The following is a 20,531-nucleotide window of genomic DNA, read 5'->3' as shown; positions in this document are numbered from 1 at the left end:
TTCATGACGTTGCACAACATTTACCGAGTACACCTACCTGATTGGCTGAAACAGAGACGTTGCTAAGCGGGCGCAAGTCTACTGGCGAATCAATGGCTCGCGTGTTAATATTCATTATGCCAGAACGAAGGACAGACTGCATAGATGTAGAAGTTTTTCATAGTAGTATTCTTAATTTCTATAAAGTCTACCAAAGGATTAGTTTGCGTTACTAGGCCTAAACAACAAACCTGTCTGACAGATGGTCAAACTTGGCTTTTTCTGTGTACTAAATGATTTATAATTTAAAAATTGTATTTAAAAACACACATACATATATATATATATATATATATATATATATATATATATATATATATATATATATATATATATATATATTTTAATAATAATGAATGAAGTGTAGATGTATGGCAGCCCATTTCCGCCACTGAAAAAAGGTTATTGCAACTTTTTTCTCTCTCAGAATTGAGGTATAAACAAGACATTCTGACTTTCTTCTCTCAGAATTGCATGATTATAAACACAATTGCTAGTTAGAGTCCGATTTTTCATATAAACCCGCAATTCTGACTTTTTCTCGCAAATGTGTTTTTATTTTACAATTCTGACTTTCTCACGAGTTTGTATCACGCAATTCTGAGGGAAAAAAAAATCAGAATTGCGACTTTGTATTACCCAGTTTTGAGAAAAGAGGTCAGAATTGCAAGATGTAAATCTGTATTGTGAGATTTTTCGTAACTTTTTCTCACAATTCCTACTTATTTTCTCTAAATAGCATTATATAAAGTCTCAATTGCAAGTTATAGTCAAAATTGCATGATATAACCACTGATCTATTATACAGATCAGTGGATATAACTCACAATTCTCGCAAATGTGAGTTTTTATTTTGCAATTCTGACTTTTATTGTAATTGCGAGTTTGTTTCACGCAATTCTGAGAAAAAAATTCTCAGAATTGCGAGATGTAAACTAGCAAATGCGAGAAAACATTTCTGAATTGTGAGATTTTTTGGGGACGTTCTCACAATTCTGACTTTTTTTCTCAGAATTACGTGATATAGTCACAATTTTAAGTTAAATTATGTGATATTTCTGAAATCTGAATTTTGAGATTTTTTGTGACTTTTTCTCTCACAATTCTGACTTTTCTCAGCGTAGCGTGTCACAATTACAAGTTATAAAGTTGCATTATATAATTCGTAATTGCAAGTTAAACTCGAAATTAAGACTTTCCTCACAAATGTGAGTTTTTATCTTGCAATTCTGACTTTCAGATCTAAGGCAAGTTTGTATCACACATCGTAATTGTAAGATTTTTTGGTGAATTTCTCACAATTCCTACTTTTCTCTGACAATTTTTCCTCAGAATTGTGAGACAATTGCAAGTTATAGTCAGAATTGCGAGATCTAGGATTGCAAGGTCTTTTCTCGCAATTATGACTTCTCACAATTTTGAGTTTATATGTAGTAATTCTGACTTTATTTCTCAGAATTGCAAGTTTATATCTCACAATTGCGAGCAAAAAAGTCCAACTTGTGAGATAAAGTCGCATTTACCTTTTAAAAATTGTTATTCAGTGGCAGAAACAGGCTTCCATAGGTCATACACACTCCTAATGCATTAAAACAAATATTTCATTAAAAAAGGGACTCGAGACATTATCATTGTCGCTTCTTTTAATAACAAACACTTCTTTCAAGTCGAAAAATACTTGTTTGCACAAAGTTTGCTTAAGTATAGAAATTTTTTCACTATTTGGTAACAAAAAGAGACAGAAACAAAAAAAAGGGGTATACGAACTTAACATCCTTATACAGGTTGACATCTATTTGGTACAAGTAACCAGGAAACCAATAAACACAGGTCATCTTAATGGGATGGGATGACATTTACAATCACAGAGCATGTGGTTTAAAATAAAGTCACTAAGACGCAGGTAAACTTAGTTCAAGGGTATCTTCAAATATCGAGAGCATCTACATTGAAATCCCTTCACGGGTATTCTGTGCATCACAAAATATGCTCCATTAGATCTTACGCAACTCACCGGACAACGATAAACAAAAGAGCACAGCATATTCACAAAGGTAAAAGGGAGAACCGAACAGAATCTCAAAAATCCAATGGCATCCAACAGAGAAAATATATATGTGCACATACACATATATATATATATAAAAATAAAGATCTGAGACGCACATCATCATCTTTACCTCGTCACATTTCCCTTTACCCCTATAGCGACTTGATGTTTTATCTCTTGCCCCTTTTATTTCCCGCTGGTGGCTTTTTGAGTTGTAGCAGTGGCCCTCCTGCCCCAAATCCAGGAGTTTGTGTGTTGGAAACGCCAAAGGTCAACCCAGCTGACGCATTGATTCCAGGGTTACTGAAGTTGAAGCCAGAGGTGTTAGATGTTCCAAACCCTGCGAAGCAGATTTTAAAAAGTAAGTAAGTCAGTCTTCTCATCATTTACTGCTACCAACAAGCATTTAAGCAAATCACACAACAGCTGTTAACAAATAAACCATGCAAATTTTACATTTCAAGCACTCTGGTACGCAGCGCTTGCCCTTAAGCAGCATTATGTTGATGCATTCTAGGGAAAAGGGTGATTATAATTAAGAGGGAGCTGTTAGTAATGATTAGCGTTGATGAATGCGGGTAAGATGGAGGAGGGTGCTAACGAACACACCTGCGCTCAGGCTCCCTCCAGATGGCTTGCTAGAGGAAAACCCGAACGACAAACCTCCTGTTGCCACACCCCCAAACCCAGGGCCGCTACCAAACGCTGCCAAGAGACAGATGGGGGGCATTTAGGTGTTGCGACTACATATATTCCAGAGGTAAACTCTCAGTCACAGGGCGGGGGAATGGGGAACAGGAATGAGTGATGAGTTATATTTGAGATTAACTAGGAAAAACTGATGAAGGAAAAATATGGTTAGGGAAATGTGAAAAATACAAGTTCTATATACAACCTAATCAATAAAAAAATGACTTATTATTAAAACAACAAAAGAGTGCCATATCTTAGACCTACAGGAATTGTTCACTCAAAAACTAAAATTTGCTATCATTCCATACCCTGTATTATTTATTTTTCTGTCTGATTGCATCTGCAATACATTTTATAGAGCACAGGAAAAAAAAAAAAGTTGTTCAAATGACTTCCACACACTATTTTATGCATCTTCTGAAGCCAAACAATAGTTTTTATTTGAGGAAAATACCAATATTTTAAATATTTCCTCTAGTAATTTGTGAATTAATTAATGAATACTAATTGCAAACTGGACATGTTTCACTGAAAAAAGAACTGGTTCTAAAGATTTGTTTTGAAATCATATTCATCCAGTTCTCAAGTCACTGACACAATGATCTGTTCGAAGATGTTGTTGAATTTGCTATGGAAGATAGTTTCCACCACAGAATAAAAATTATTATGAACTGTTTTTTCATTATACACTTTTTTTTTTTCCCCTCAGAATTGTGAGAAAAATGTATAATGAATTTTAAGATGTAATCTCAGAAATCGAAGGGGAAAAATAAATCTTAATTGTGACATGTAAATTTAGAATTCTGAGAGAAAAAAATAATATGTACTGTAAAACGTAAACAGAATTCTGAGGGAAAAGGTCTGAATTGTTAATTAATCGGAACTGTGAGATGTAAACTTAGAATTCTAAGAGAAAAAGGGCTGAATTGTGAGATGTAAACAGAATTCTGAGGGAAAAGGTTTGAATTGTGAGATGTAATCTCAGAAATCTGAGGCGAAAAATTAATCTGAATTGTGAGATGTAAACTCAGAATTCTAAGAAAAAAAGGACTGAATTGGGAGATGTAAACTTAGAATTCTGAGAGAAAAAAATTTAATTTGTATTGTAATTGCTGGAATTGCGAGGTGTAAACTTAAATTTCTATGGGAAAAAGGTCTGAATTGTGAGACAATCTGAATTGTGAGATGTAAACTCAGAATTCTAAGGGGAAAAAGTCTGAATTGTGAGATGGAAATTTAGAATTCTGAGAGAAAAAAATCTGTAAACAGAATTTTGAGGGGGAAAGTCTGAATTGTGAGATGTAAACTCAGAATTCTGAGAGAAAAAATAAATCTGAATTGTGAGATGTAAACTTAGAATTCTGAGAGACAAAATTTAATCTGTATTGTAAAATGCAATCTCAGAATTCTAGGCGGGGGGGGGGGGGGGGTAATCTGGAATTGTGAGGTGTAAACTTAAATTTCTAAGGGAAAAAGGTCTGAATTGTGAGATGTAAACAGAATTCTGAGGGAAAAGGTCTGAATTGTGAGATGTAATCTCAGAAATCTGAGGCGAAAAATTTATCTGAATTGTGAGATGTAAACTCAGAATTCTGAGAGAAAAACATGGAATTTGTATTGTAATTGCTGGAATTGCGAGGTGTAAACTTAAATTTCTATGGGAAAAAGGTCTGAATTGTGAGACAATCTGAATTGTGTGATGTAAACTCAGAATTCTGAGAGAAAAAAATCTGTAAACAGAATTTTGAGGGGAAAAGTCTGAATTGTGAGATGTAATTAAGAATTCTGAGGGGAAAAAATTAATCTGGAATTGTGAGGTGTAAACTCAGAATTCTAATGGGGAAAAAAGTGAATTGTGAGATGGAAACTTAGAATTCAGAGGAGAAAAAATAAATCTGAATTGTGAGATGTACACTCAGAATTCTGAGGGGGGGAAAGTGAGAATTGTGAGATGTAATCTTAGAATTCTGAGGGGGAAAAAAGGCTCTATTATGACAAACTCCCAATTATTAAAAAAAAAAATCTGAATTGCAAGATATAAATTCAAAGAAGCCAAGGTTTTGAGATGAACTTGCAACTGCAAGAAAGTCAAATCACATTGACAATATTTTTATTCTATGGTAAATCAAGCTTCCATAGTTTACAGTTCACATGGAAAGATTATCACTAACAACTTGTTCCCTCATATAAATCTAACCACTATAATATGGATACATAAATGTATGTTAATTTTTGATTTTTAATTTTTGGGTGAACTTTAAGACTAAAAAGACTAAAGAGTGCATAGATAGAAAGGGAGAGGAGAGGTTTATCACAGGAAGTACCTCCGAGGCTGGATGAGCCCATGCTAGTGCCAATACCCGAGGAAAAGGGAGTGCCAAAACTGGCCCCCAAGGGCGCCTGTGGTCCTGGGACAAAGAAAGAGAGCAGAGGAACTTACTCTCACGCACTCTCATATATAGATCCATATTAATCAATAAGCATACTCATATATATATATATATATATATATATATAAAATCTTGTGATAGAAGCACATGCTTCCTTATTTGAAGTTGCATAATACTGCTCATTATGACTTTGGAGCAAATGCTGTATAACAGAATATCAAAAAATAGGCACTATTGGCTGCGGCTTATTGTACTAATCTGCTTTTAGTTACTTACCTTGGATGCATTCTAACGTCTTCCTACTTTGATAAATTTTCTAAATCACTTTATATGACAAAAATGACTTATATCCTAAACTACATCTGCAGAGCTTCTGCTACTTAATGCATTACTAATTTTTGCTCCTGTCTCGTTTCCTTTTAGCTGGTTTGAATTTGATTAGATTATTAATTTAGAGATGTGACAAATCAGCATCTCGAATGCAGTCTTTTAATCCAATTTATTGAGAAAAATCAATGCTTTATCAGTCAAAAAGAAACAAAGACAAGGGCTTTTCTTTAAAAAAAACTGATTTATTGTCAATTCAAATTACATTAAACATGACAAACAGTTGAGGACAAACCGATTCCTAACAGTAGCTATGGCATTAACACTGTTTAAAACGATTAAAGCCAACCTGTGCCAAAAATGCATTTCAAACAATGGTTAGGACTAATGCTGTATCTAATTCAAAAGGCACACCATTTTAAATGCATTAACAAGCATCATCTAAACAAAAAAATAATATAATAATAAAAAATAAAAAAAATCAATTTATAAGTTAGATTATAGAATTTACTATGTTACTATTTGTAAACAACCAAAATAATAAGCCCCATATGTGTTCCAAGGAATGGAAACGTATACCAAGAAACAGACATGTCTATAAACAGACATCCTGTGTAAGAGCTTTGATAAAGTACCAACACACAAATAGCCACAACTTCCTAAAAGCATTTTGACATGCATTAAGATCATTCGTTTGTATAGTAGAATGGCAAATAAAAGCAAAAGAAACATCTGAGATTCGCAATGGCCCATCGTGGAAGTTCACCGAAGCTTTCCCACAAAGCAAAATGTGTGTTGTGAGGAAAGCTATTTGAAAAGGTGTCTGAAAAAGGTATTACCACCTCAACTATTACTCAAAGACGGAGCATTGAAATAGCAGCTTTGGGCCACCAAAAGGCCAAGAAATCTCAAAAACTGCACTTCTGAATACTGAAGTTTGGCACAATCTTTCACCGCGGACCCTCAACAGTCCCATAAAGCAGCATGTTCACTCAATCTGAAGGCTTGAACACTGTAGCCCTTAAATAAAGTAAGAAAATGAATAACGACTAGTGTCTGCGTAGGATTTTCATCTTTAACAGACTGTGTTGTGGTTGGGCTGACTCTAAAGGAAATGCATCTCACAACTTGTGTGTATATACATATACAGTGCAACTAATTAAGCCATGCCGTTGCTTTAGCGCACTACATATTTACAGTTCATTTAATATGCAAAAGCACCCCCAACAGCCTAGACTCTCTTAGGCACAAAGGCACAGTCCATTTCCAAACAAAATTTCCCAAAGAAATGTTAATGGCGAACAGTCAAGTTTTAATCGAAATGATTTTGGCTTATGGATCACACTGATAAAGCCCTTTTGTCGATTTGTTTCCAGTAAAATCACAAATCAAAACTGTCTGAAATTTGATTCTCCTCTGTAGACACCCAGAATAAGACAAGAAGCGTAAATCGATTCTGCGCCATTGGAACATCTAACACTATCTCTCACACCTCCGACCTGCTATTATTGCCAGGAAATCTCCATGGAAACCACAAATGCAACCATGGTTACAGACGGATGGAGGTTGAACAAAAAACACACAGAAACTCTCATGTTCACTGAGCTGTCCAATGAAATACAGTAAATGACCTTAATGCACCTCGGAATCAGTAGCTTACACACACCCTCATACATATCTACTGTACACATGCATATGCAAAACCATTGGAAATCTGGTTAATTCAAATCATCACAAGCACAAAAAGTATGCATTTAGGATAAAACTGACATTGTCCTTATATAACTAAACTAAACAAGCATGGTTTTGAAGTGAGAAAGCTGAAAATGCCAAAACGACACCTGCCAAAGCTGTCAAGTGACAGTCTAAACAATTGATAAACATGCATAAACTGATTTGGACACTCAGGCGAAAAGCTTTTAAAAGAAGTGATTATGAAAACTATTTAACAACAGGAATTAAAAGGAGAAGTTAACTTCCAGATCAAAAATGTACATCCCCTTGTGATCCAAGATGTTCATGTCTTTCTTTCTTCAGTTGTAAAGAATTTGTTTAAGGCAAACATTTGAGGATTTCTCTCCATGTAATGGCCTTCTATGCTGCATGCGAGTTTGAACTTCCAAAATGTAGTTTCAATGCAGCTTCAAAGGGCTCTAAACAATCCCAGTCAAGGAAGAAGGGTCTTATCTAGCAAAACGATTGATTATTTGTTGATAAAAAAAAAACCTCCCATCTCATTTACAACTCAAATCTTCCTACATCGCTGTTTTACCTTTTTTTTTTTTGTAAACGGTGTTTGATCTTCTTTGCACATTCACTTGGTAATTCTGCAGCGATGTAGGATGATTTCGAAATTGGAGTTGTACATGAGAATACACAGAGTACAAGCAGAGCTAGACAAGATAAGCATTTGAGGTTAAAAAAAAGTATATAAATTGTCAATCTTTTTAGAAAATAACTGATCGTTTCACTAGATAAGACTAGTGTTGGGCAATATGCAAAATTTTCATATCGTCCTATCGTCAGCCTGTGAGATCGCCGATACACAATACTATCGTGCTAATTTATTTAATAATATGTAAATATGTCAATATGTAATAAATTCCTTATTTGTTTTGTAAGGGTAGTGCATGTGAATAAGTTGTGCGTGTACAGAGCGCTGACGGTAGTTCTGTTGGATAGGTTTAAGTTTACTTTCGGTTTCATTCTCTGCTGTCTTCAGGGAGCGGTAAATGTGCGTGCGTGAATGCAAATGAATGTATCTTTCTATACCTGTCATATTGTAATAATGTTACCGCTGTATGTCTGATCTTTGTCATCAGTTCATGTTATAGTTCAGTTCATATTGATTGTGGAGAAACGGTGCCCGTGTAATTCACGTGCATATGTTTAGCGCCATTTTATCGCATCATAATTCTAGTTAACGCATACAGATGTTACTGAGGTGAATGTTTATGTTTACTATATACAGACAGATTCTCATATATCGTATTTAATTCAGCCTAAACCACATTTTACTACCTCTGTTATCCTAATGACTGTCTACACTTAATCTATGTACACTGTATGATGAATAAATCTCTTACCCATTTTCACCGCACGTTTATACCGCGGCAAGTTTCTGAGGCATCCTAAAACCGACTCTCCGCGCTGCATCGCTAAAGTTAGGTGCCTTTTTGACGCATAATAATAATAATCGTCTACTATCATCAAAGGCATCAGCAACAGGCGATATCTTTGACTATCGTCGATACACAATACTATTGTCTTTCGACACAACCCTAGATAAGACCCTTCTTCTACGTCTGGTATCATATAGAGCCATTTGAAGCTGCATTTAAACTGCATTTCGGAAGTTCAAACTTACAGCCACCATTGAGCTTCACTATATGGAGAAAAATCCTGCAATTTTTGCCTCAAAAAACAAGTTCTTTACAAGTGAAGAAAGAAACACAAGAACATCTTGGATGACAAGGGGGTGAGTTAATTATCTGTACATTGTTTTCTGGAAGTGAACTTCTCCTTTAAATGTTTAGTATGCAGCTATCAAAACGCATGTCAAAACTGAGGAAAAATTGTGAAAGAACTAAACACATTTCTATCCTGAGGTACGACAATCTCTTTCCTGCATAGCATGTTTGTCCTATACCAAAAAAAATTCTGTATATTCCCCATCTAAAACATACATATTGCTCAGAAAGCTTACAGCGGTCTTACTAAAAAGTGTTCGTTGGCACTTTAAAATCTACCATGAAGGAATATAGGTGACTATGGGTATAAAAACGGAAATAAGTGCGAAAGCATTTCAGTCTGTATGTAGCATGCAAGTCTAATGTGTTTGGCTACTTTGTGTAGTGACGGCTACATTAGTGCTGTTGGAATATCAGAGATCAGTCCTAAGACCTTCTGCGCCACTTTAAATATAAGACCAGTCCATCAAAAACACAGACAGACGACCTTTCTAAACCTTGAATGGGTTTGGAATGTGTCAATTTAACTTGTGGGCTGTATTAAAATAGCATTTGATGCAAGTTGGGTTGGGCAAGACAGTCAGCATCTAAAATCTCACAGCACACTAGTTGGCACACATAGAATTACATGATTTGTGTTAAAAGAACCCTGTTGCTCCATATCTCCGAGAGAGACGATGTTTTTAAAAGAATAAGAAACAAAAATAGACATGGCACTGACTGAATTTACGGTTTATTCTTGAAATTCTTTTTTGCGCTATCTGCCTTTCTTCTTTGTCATTTCCCCCTCTCCCTTGTTCTTTCTATTTGTCCCTCCCCTCATCATTCTATCAATCTAGAGGTCAAGAGGTCTAGAACTTGAAGGCGGTCAGACCTGGAGCCGGCTGCTGCTGCTGAGTGAGAGTGGCAGCCATGGCAACGGCTGCTGCGTTGGGAATGCTGCCGAAGGGGGCGGGGCCTGTGGTGACGTGCGGAGAGCTCTGCCATTTCTTGCTGGCGATGCGTTTCGACTCGAATATGTCAGTGGAGTCGTCGAGGAAGGCTCGTCGGTAGCCCAGGTACTGATGTTTGAGAGTCTACAGAAAAAGAGGAGACTTTTCAAATACAATCATTCTACTTTAATACTATAATAAAAACCGTTATGTATTGATGAATTATTGTCCTTGATTTATCAGTTTAAGTTATTATAAAGAATGTGAATAACATACACTACCAGTCAAACGTTTTGAATGGTAAACTTTGTTTTTTTAAAAAGAATTCTCTTCTGCTCACCAAAGCTTCAGTAATATTGTGAATTATTTTTTACTATTTAACATAACTGCTTTCTATTTGAATACATTTTAAAATGCAATTTACTCATGTGATCAAAGCTGAATTTTCAGCATCACTACTCAAATCATTCTGTACCATCAATATTAAAAACAGTTGAGAACATTTTTAGGATACTTTGATGAACAGAAAGATCCAAAGAGAAAGGATGCCTTAAATTGATCAATAGTGAATATAAAGACATTTATAATGTTACAAACTATTTCTATTTCAGATAAATACTGTTCTTCTGAACTTTCCATTAATCTCCAGAGCTGTTTTCAACATAATAATAATAATAATAATAATAATAATAATAATAATAATAATAATGTTTTGGGAACAGCAAATCAGAATGATTTCTAAAGGATCATACGACTAAAGTAATGATCTAAAAAAAATCAGCATTGAAATAACAGGAATATATTACATTTCAAAATGTATACAAATAGAAAGCAGTTATTTCACAATATTACTACTTTTGCTGTATTTTGGATCAAATAAATGCAGGCTTAGTGAGAAGAGACTTCTTTAAAAAAAAAAAAAAAAAAATCTTACCGTTCAAATACTTTTGACTGGTAGCGTGCATTACCAATAAAACTTTGAGGTCATGTTTTTTTTCTTTTTTAAGAAAAGAAATTAACACTTATTTAGAGAGTAACAATGAGAGTACAGACATTTATATTGTTACAAAAATGTGTTTCACAAACAGTTCTTTTGAATTTTTTGGAATAAACAAACAAAAAAGGTAATTGATACTTTTTCTCTCATAATTCTGACTATTTTTCTCATAATTGCGAGTTTAAATCTTGCAATTGATTTTTTCCTCAGAATTGCATGATACAAAGTCACAATTGCGAGTAATAAAGTCTGAATTACGAGATAAACTTGCAACTGACTTTTTTCTTGTAAATGCGAGTTTGTATCTCACAATTCTGACTTTTTTTCTGGCAATCGACTTTTGTTCTCAGAATTGATTCATATAAACATGCAAATGCCAGTTATAAAGTCCATTTCTGAGGAGGAAAAAAAGACTGACATGTTCTTAGAATAACAAGTTTATCTCTCACAATTCTGACTTAACTCACAATTGCATGTTATAAAAATTTGAATTGTGAGAAAAGTCACAATTGTGATATAAACTCAAAATTCTGAGACAAAAATGTCACAATTGTGAGATGTAAACTAGCAATACAGAGAAAAAAATTCAATTGTGAGATATCAACTCGCAATTCTGAGAAAAAAAGTCAAAATTGCAATATAAACTCACAAGTCTGAGAAAAGTCACAATTCACAAATACTCACAAACTCAATTCCGAGAATAAAAAATCGGAACTGTGAGTTTGTATCATACATTGCTGACTTTATAACTCTCAATTACGAGTTTATAAGTCACAATTCAGAGGAAAAAGTCAGAATTGTGAGATAAACAGCAGCAATTACTTTTTTTTAATTCAGTGGCGAAAAGAGGCTTCTATACATAAAAAAAATTTTTTTTTTAAACAGTATGTGCAATGTTCAGAACTTACCTTAACATTCTCATGAGCTCCCTGCAACTGTGCAGCAAGTGCAACAAATGTCTGGTAGAGTTTCTGCATGGCCATGGACAAATCTACATGGGAGATCACATCACACAGTCAAGAGGAAACTCAAGCTATCTTTCTATCATATGAATCAAGGCTGTGCTTTATTAAGTTGACAGAAAACAGAGTAGATAAAAACCTTGAGGGGTGATGTGAGATCCGCTGCTCTGGGTGGTCAGATGATTCTCCAGTTCTTCAATCTGCTGACGGTACTGCTGTAACTGCACCTCAAATTGCTCCACAAGAGCTCGGAAATAACTGAAGAGAGAGATGAACACCGCATTGGCGGACAGCAATTAATAGTAAGCAACTTTTACTGCCTATCGTTGGAGTTTACAAGAAAAACTGCACAGAATCACTCACTCGGAAGGTGCTGTGTTCTCATGTTGGAGTCCAGGAGGGATCTTCTGGGTGCGAAGTGCGATGTCGGCATTCTTCAATTCCTACAAGAAGAAAAAAATATATAGTATAAAAATGAACAACGCTCAGCTGAACTGTTTGGAATTGGTCTGAAGGATATTTTTTTGTGTAACCTGAGAAGTTTCCAACTTTAGCTTGTCTATGGAGAGTGAATTTCTTTGCAGGCCGCTGGCAGAGATGGACAGAAGCTGTCTGAGTGTCTTGATGTCTTCTTGCACTTTAAGAATGGCTTTAGAAGACATCCTGCTGATCTCTTCCTGGACTTGCTTCTGCTCCTTAACAAACTTCCTGTGGAGCAAGCGCATATTAAGCACTAAATCAACTATTTGCAACTAGCAAAAAAAGAAAAAGAAAAAGTGGCGCACTTACTGAAAGTTGTCCACATCTTGACAAATCGGACCTGGCAAGTTTTCATCTTTGAGGGCTTTGCTGTCCCTATAGAGACCAAAAGCAAGGTAAGAACCACTATAATAAACTACAACAAGTCAAAAAGTGATTGCAGTGTGGTCCTTACTCTGGTCTGGTGCTGGATAACTTGTCAGTGTTCTTTTCAGAAGAAGTACTGAAGTCTACTCCACCCAGGCCGAGACTGGGCGCAGGCGCAGAGGTGGCTGCGACAGAGGCAGAGACTAAACCACCCAGACTCAGAGGTCCACCTAAAGTGGACTGTCCCAAACCTGAAACACATACATATTAAATGAATATAAGAGCAGAAACACCAGTGTTAACCAAATGCAAGTTCAAACAAATGATTCAAAAAGGCTGACCTGTCAAGGCAGGGTTGGAAAATAGACCAGTACCGGCACCCGCACCAAAGGAAAAACCCGAGGCGGGAGCGGAGGAAGTGGCGGCAGCTCCTCCTAAGTTGAGCGAGAAGCCAGTGGAGCTGGCCTGAGGGGCTGTGGAGGTCAGGACGGATCCCAGAGTCAGGCCTGTGCCTGTAGGTGCAGCGGTGGTGGTTGTCAGCGAGAAAGGTGTAGCGGAGGCTGCTGGCTTTCCGAAGCCCAGGCTGAAACCAGCAGAAGCAGCGGTTGAAGGGGTAAGACTTCCTAAGATGCAAAACAAAAGATTGAAAATCATTATATGTCTGACAGACTTAACCAGTGGTTTTCACAGCAAATGTTCGACGGTATACAGCTAAACCACTGATGTCACATGGACTATTTTAACAATGTCTTTACCTTTCTGGACCTTGAATGTGTCAGTTGCATTACTGTTGCATAAATAAGCTGCATAAATATATTAATTTGTGTTCCGAAGATGAACAATGGTCTTAAAGGTTTGGAATGACATGAGGGTGGGTAATTAATGACAGAATTTTCATTTTTGGGTGAACTATCCCTTTAATTATGCTTTATAGAAAATACTGTTGTGGACAACAGGGGGCATTGGATTCAAAGAGTTTGAGGCCAACTGGACTAAAGGAAAATTATAACTGATTAAATTCCTTCTAGCTTGTTTTCTTGAAGAATTTCTTACCTAAAGCAAGGCCAGTAGTGGATGCAGCAGCAGCAACAGCCCCTAAAAGTGTTAAACAAACAGTGAATTAACAAAATGAGTTAACCATGACAATGTCATTTATTATCAAGGCACCAAATTGTAATAAAAAAATAATAAATTAGTGTTTAGGGATGTAACGTTATTATCAATATTGTAGTATCGCGAGAGGAAAACCGTCTCGATACTATCAATATTATGACGATATGAAACGGTAAGTTCTTCTGGACAAAGAGTGTAGTTTGTAAAAAATATTTTAACCTCTTATTCTTACATAAAAGGTCTTTGAAGTTGTGTTTTGGGACATTATGCTTTGGAACCGTATCTGCCAAACAAACTAAAACCGAAAGCACAATATAGCTAAAACCCTTTCCATTGAGTCTGTTTTTGCTGCTTTCTTCCTTCAGGCGATCAGCATGTGATCCGGTGTTTTCCAAGCCTCAGTTTACAGTGATTCTCATTTATTGCATATGCTGTGAGTTTAGTGTGAGTTTGGGAAAGCAACAGCCACCAGTTATGTTTTATTTTTGCGGCAGATGATTACAGCATTTCACTAGATTTGTATTGAGATGTGTTTTTTTAAGCCTGTTTTCATTAAAGCTGGAGTTTTCCGGCAAAACAAAAGCTCTACTGCCATTTCCGTCAAAATAAAAGCTTAAAAAGTGTAGAAATTACCTATGAAATACTCATTTTTATTTATTTTGCAGTGCAATTGTTGTAGTGTTATTACTGTCATAGGAGTAACAATAATATAACATTTTTATTTAATATTATATTATATTCTAATTAGTATGGCTTTCTAAAACACCAGTGTGAAATTAATTTAGACTCAAACAGTATACCACAAATAAAAAGTGGGTTGAGTTTTCTGACTTAAGTTTTCTTAGTTAAGGACATGGGTTGGAGCTTTTCATTTTGAACTCTCAAAGTCAATTAGATAGAAGGATTTAACTTTGAATTTGTACAAAATGTTCATCTTTTTTAAATAATCGCAATAATATCATATTGTGCACTTCATATTGTGATATTATCATATCGTGAGATTTTGATATTGTTACATCCCTAGTATTTATGTCACAAAAGCAGACAAGAACCTGAGGCAGGTGTGTTAAAGGAGAATCCAGTTGTTGGTTTCTGTGCAAATAAACTGGTCCCAAATCCCAGTGTTGATGTGGTACTGGTGGCGGCCGGTGTGGTTGTCGGTGTGCCAAACCCTCCAAATGAGAGTCCACCCGTACCTGCAGCAGGTGTGCTGGAAAAAAATTATCAGACATTAAAAATCATATTTGTCTTACTAACATTACCCCTAATGATATTAAAATATTTAGGGATGCACTGAATATTCGGCCACCGAAAATTTTCGGCCGAAAACTGAAAATGCACTTTTGGGCCATTTTCGCCCGAAAATTTTCGGTGGCCGAATGACTTTTATCACCGAAACAACACGGCCGAAACAGTATGTTGACGCAAACAGAAACCGCAGCCTGCTCGTGCTTGTCTGAAGCAACACGTCTGCAGTGTGGACGTATTTCAGTATATCTGGGAAAGACCTACGGATAGCGATTTGCAAAACTTGTAAAGCCGAAATTTCTAGAGGGGGTGTGTCTGCAGTCGTGCCCGCAGTGATGAGAGCAGAGACACACAAGTAACCTAAGAACTGCGCAATATGTTAAAGTGAAAGTAAAAACTGACAGTGCTTTCAGCATCTGACGTGCATTCTCTCAGAGACAATAAGAGACGATTATACTTTATATGCTGACATTAATTTAGTCCCCTAGTATTTTTCTTGTGCCCCGAACATGGTGGGAAAAAATAAAAATAAACGTATTTTGTGTAAAGGTTGTTTTTTGAAAGACTTAAATAAAACTCTTAATTTTCATTGATGACTGCAGTGTTATTAGGGGTTAAGAAAGTCTTAATTATGATTTCAGGTGGTCTTAAATGTAGGGACTGACAGACAAGAATTGCGATGAAATTTCAAAAGGCTATCCATTGAATAAATATGAGCGCTGCACATTTCACAGTCATCTGCTGCGCTGCTTTGTGTACCATTCTGACAGCGCCTCCTGCTGGAAGAGAAACGCATAGAGTTGTAAATGTGAACTCATGGATCCACAAGATAATGTGTTATAAAAATTTAAACAATTTAAACAAAGGCAGTAAAATATATGTATATGTTATTTAAGTAATATAATACTTGATTGGTAATAATTGTTTAAATTAATACAATTGATTTATTCTTTGAAACTTTAATATTAATTTATGCAATTGCAATGCCTTGATTTTAGTAAGAGTAGTACACAGTCATAGTCATAAATGCAATGGTACTAATAATTGGCATAATTCTTTCGGTGTTTCGGCCAAGAATTTTCATTTCGGTGCATCCCTAAAATATATTGCACTTTATACCACCACATGCGCACAAAACAGCACTCTTTTTTAAGGCAAAAATATATTTATTTTAAAAAAGGAAGTAATACACAACTATTTGTGACCCTAGACCACAATTTGTCTTAAGTAGCATAGGTATATTTGTAGCAATAGCCCAAAATACATTGTATGAGTCAAAATTATACATCTTTCTTTTAAGCCAATAAACATTAGGATATTAAAACTTTTGGATTAGTATTATTCATGGCTAAGAACTTAATTTGGACAACTTCAAAGGCTATTATCTCATTATTTTGATTTTTTTACACCCTCAGATTACAGATTTTCACATAGCTGTATCCTGGCTAAAAGCTTATTTATTCAGCTGCCAGGTGATGTACAAATCTCAATTTCAAAAAATTGACCCTTATGACTGGTTTTGTGGTCCAGGGTCACATTTTATAAATACATTTTCTGTAGGCCATTGAAAATGAATGTGAAACCAAAAACGTGAGCTTGAATTGCAAAAAGCAAATTGATATTAACCATCCAATTAAAGTTAACATTTTAAGACATGCGTTTATGTTTTCCACAATAGTTCTCTGCACAGCTCATTACAAATTAGCAGCACATTGTTGAAAGCTGAAATTATGTGTGAACATACCTGGTCGCAGCTCCAAATGAGAAACCCCCTCCGGTACCAGTGGACCCGAGGGTCGTTGTGCCGAAGTTAAAGCTGGACATTCTGGACTTAAATTTCCCAAATTTGACAATCAGAAGCAAGCGGGACCAACCTCGTGGAGGCCCTAAAGCCACTTCTTACGACATAAGTTAGATAATAAAAGGAACCACTATGAAATTCTGATGCGTATGAGGAAAATATAGATAAAATACTCTAAACGAGGCAACCACACGCTAGTTTGGTATTTTTAAAACGATTGTGGGTTTCTAAGTAGTGAAAACGTTGCTACTCCGTGTTTCCGCGCACAATCTCTTCTTCTTCTTCTGTCTCCTTGGTTTTGGGTTAAAATTCAAACATTATCTGTTTTGAGGTATTGCCACCTACTGGCATGGAAAGTCCATGCAGGCACATTTTATTGCGGTGTGATTTACTGAACTAAATAATACATTATTTATCTACTCGGGTGTTTGTATTGTTTCTGTTGTTAGAGTTTCTGTTAATATTCATATATCCATTGTTTATTTATTAATACACTACCAGTCAAAAGTTTTTAAACAGTAAGATTTTTTAATGTTTTTAATGATTTTAAGTCTCTTCTGCTTACCAAGCATGTATTTCTTTGATTCAATGAACAGCAAAAACAGTAATATTGCGAAATATTTTTATTATTTAAAATAACTGCTTTCTGTTTCACTATAGGTTAAAATGTCATTTATTCCTGTGATCAAAGCTAAATTTTCAACATCATCACTCCAGTCTTCAGTGTCACATGATCCTTCAGAAATCATTCTAATATGCTGATTTGCTGTTCAAGAAACATTTATTATTATTATTATCAATATTTAAAACAGTTAAGTACTTTCTTTCAGGATTCTTTGATGAAATGAAAGATCCAAAGATCAGCATTTATCTGAAATAAAAAGCTTTTGTAACATTATACACTTTTTTGGAAATTGATCAAAAGTGATGATAAAGATTTTTATAATGTTACAAAGGATTTCCATTTCAGATAAATGCTGTTCTTCTGAATTATCTATTCATCAAAGAAAGCTGAAAAAATCTACTCTGCTGTTTTCAACATAATAATAATAATAATAATAATAATAAATGTTTTTTGAGCAGCAAATCAGAATATTAGAACGACTTCTGAAGGATCATGTGACTGGAGTAATGATGCTAAAAATTCAGCTTTAAAATCACAGGAATAAATTACGTTTTAAAACATATTCAAATGGAAAACAGTTATTTTAAATATTAAAAATACTTCAAAAATTTACAGTTTTTGCTGTACTTTGGATCAAATAAATGCAGGCTTGGTGAGCAGAAGAGACGTCTTTAAAAAACATTAAAAAATCTTACTGTTCAAAAACTTTTGACTGGTAGTGCATATCGGCAGCTATCAAAATAGGCTACTCTTTTACCTTTATGATATTTTTGTGTCAGAAATCTGAACACATTTTTCAAAGACAAAGTTCACCAAAAATAAAACTTATGTTATTATTTACCTCATCATTTACCTCAAGTTTTTCCAAACCTGTAAGAATTTCATCTCCTAAATACAGAATAAGATATTTTGAAGAATGTGGATAACCATTTGTATTTTTTTTCATACTATGGAAGTCATGGGCACTTGTTTGGTTACCCACATTCTTAAAAATATTGTCTTTTATGTTCAAAAAAGAAAGAAACTCATACAGGTGTGGAAACAACTTGAGGGAAAGTATATTTTCCGGTATTTGGGTAAACTGTGAAAGAATTATAATTATCATACACAATTAATAAAACATGCAAAATACAAATACGCAATTTAAATAAATAAATAAATAAATAAATCAAATCGAAATGATAATATTTTTGTTTACTCAGTATTTATGTAATATAAATATTACACAGTGACAGTACCACAGTATAAATTGTGCCCTTTAGCGCATATATAACTGCATTATAAATTTTATAAGTTCTTCTTCAACACGGAAGTAATAGAAAAATAACAAGAATAACAAAGTGCAGTAAATGGTAAAACTGTTTGCACTACAATACTGTTTGCTCATAATTAAGATAATACATTAAAATAATATGGTAACACACACCAATTTTCAATATCAAGCAGCAAAACGAGATATTCTGTACAGCTAAAAATAGCTGGACACAGATAAAAACCCAAAGCCAGATCTATAAAATTTACAAATGGCCGCAACCACTTTTACGGGAAGAAAACTGTGGATATTTGTGACTATAAAAGATTGAAAAGCCCTGTTTTAATGAGAGGCTACGAAACAATATATGTTAAATGCTTTACCAACCCTAGGTTATACCGAAAATCAACTGCAAAACTAAAAGTATCAAGACGCGTCAGATAACTACATTTCCCAGAATGCACCTGTCCGTTTTTCACACAGACCCGCCCCAAGTAGGAAGTGCTGAGTAGAGGAGCAGAAACTGTTAGCTGCTAGTAGAAGAGATGTTTTGAACGTGGCTTCAAACGGAGGCGGATTTATTCTTCACTTATTCATCCGATGTGTGAACGCATCTGTTTAGGATATTGTCATCCGTTCCTTGTGCTGACGACGCTAAAGCAGCGACATAATGGAGCACATCCGCACACCAAAGGTACAATTAATACCTAAATAGTACAATTCTGCGAGATTGGAATCAGTCATGACTTCAAAGTCACAAACACTTGATAAATGCAACTAAATTTATGCATCTATAAATGTGTGTAACATATAACATGGTGTCAATATATAAAAATTGGGCGCGCGAATCTCATTAGTGTTTATGTTCTAACGTTAAATCTTCTGGCCTTGTAACGTTATATATGAACCGAATGCACTTGAATCTAGTCCCGGTGATCCGTATGTGGAATTTATGCCTTTGTAGCCATTTTGACAGATTCCAAAATCTGTGTAGAACTGGTCTGTCCTGAAAGCTTTGGGCCTTGAAGGCTGATTCTGCATTTTTATGTTGTCAGAAGACATTAGAACAGTGATGTAATGAATAAGGCTCTCAAAACTGCCTTACTTCTGAATGTATACTGTAAATGCTCTTATTTGTTGTGACATTATTAAGCACTTCAATATTACAGTAACTGGAGTATACTAAACTTTATCTTTTTCTATTTTCATCAATTCATGTCAGGGTTTTTAGCCAGGGGGTCCAGGGCCCATAAAAACACTGAAGTGGGTCTGTTTAAAAAAAAAAAAAGACTTTCTGACGTTTGCTTTTTTGATACCTGAAGACTGAAGTAGTGTATAAACTACTGTACAAAGTTTATACGCACTGTTGCTTTTGTCAGTTTCCTTTTAAAAATCTTACTCACTGTTTGTTTTCTGATGTCTGCTGATTTTATTGCGGTCACAGGAAGTGTGTTGCTTAGCTGCAGGCCAGTTGCTGGGAAACAGAGGCAGATCTAATTGTAATATACAGCACTAGTTTTAAATAATATGAATGAATGTCTGTTGATGTCTGGGTTCGCTGTCTTAGACAGTTTTTGATTGTTTTCACTAAACTGACCCTCTAATGGTGTTTTCCGTCTTAGTGTATGTCCAAATATGTGGTAGGATAGTGGTCATATGATGTTGACATGTTGATGTTGACATCCAATTCACACTTTTTGTTTTCGGTTATGCAACATTTTGAAATATTCAATTATACTTTGAGCTACATTCATGTAACAGATTTTTAGCCAATTTAAATAAATTC

The 20,531-nt window shown here is 35.1% G+C and overlaps 1 protein-coding gene across 1 annotated transcript; it reads right to left on the bottom strand.

The window, feature by feature from the left end:
- Window positions 1-1,725: 1,725 nt before the first annotated feature.
- On the bottom strand, window positions 1,726-16,891 carry LOC141300787 (nucleoporin p58/p45-like). Its single transcript, XM_073831081.1, has 14 exons — window positions 16,812-16,891; window positions 14,872-15,029; window positions 13,760-13,801; window positions 13,048-13,329; window positions 12,795-12,957; window positions 12,650-12,715; window positions 12,394-12,568; window positions 12,224-12,303; window positions 12,000-12,118; window positions 11,807-11,889; window positions 9,844-10,045; window positions 5,107-5,190; window positions 2,699-2,794; window positions 1,726-2,429 (listed from the first exon to the last, which is right to left on the bottom strand). The coding sequence occupies exons 1-14, from the start codon at window positions 16,889-16,891 to the stop codon at window positions 2,260-2,262; spliced, it is 1,800 nt and encodes a 599-aa protein (XP_073687182.1). The 3' UTR covers window positions 1,726-2,259.
- Window positions 16,892-20,531: the final 3,640 nt, after the last annotated feature.

Source organism: Garra rufa, chromosome 24, assembly GCF_049309525.1.
Source record: "Garra rufa chromosome 24, GarRuf1.0, whole genome shotgun sequence".
In the NCBI taxonomy this organism is placed as follows: Eukaryota; Metazoa; Chordata; class Actinopteri; order Cypriniformes; family Cyprinidae; genus Garra; species Garra rufa.
Note: the sequence above shows the minus strand (reverse complement) of the source record. Positions and strands in the feature narration are given on the sequence as shown.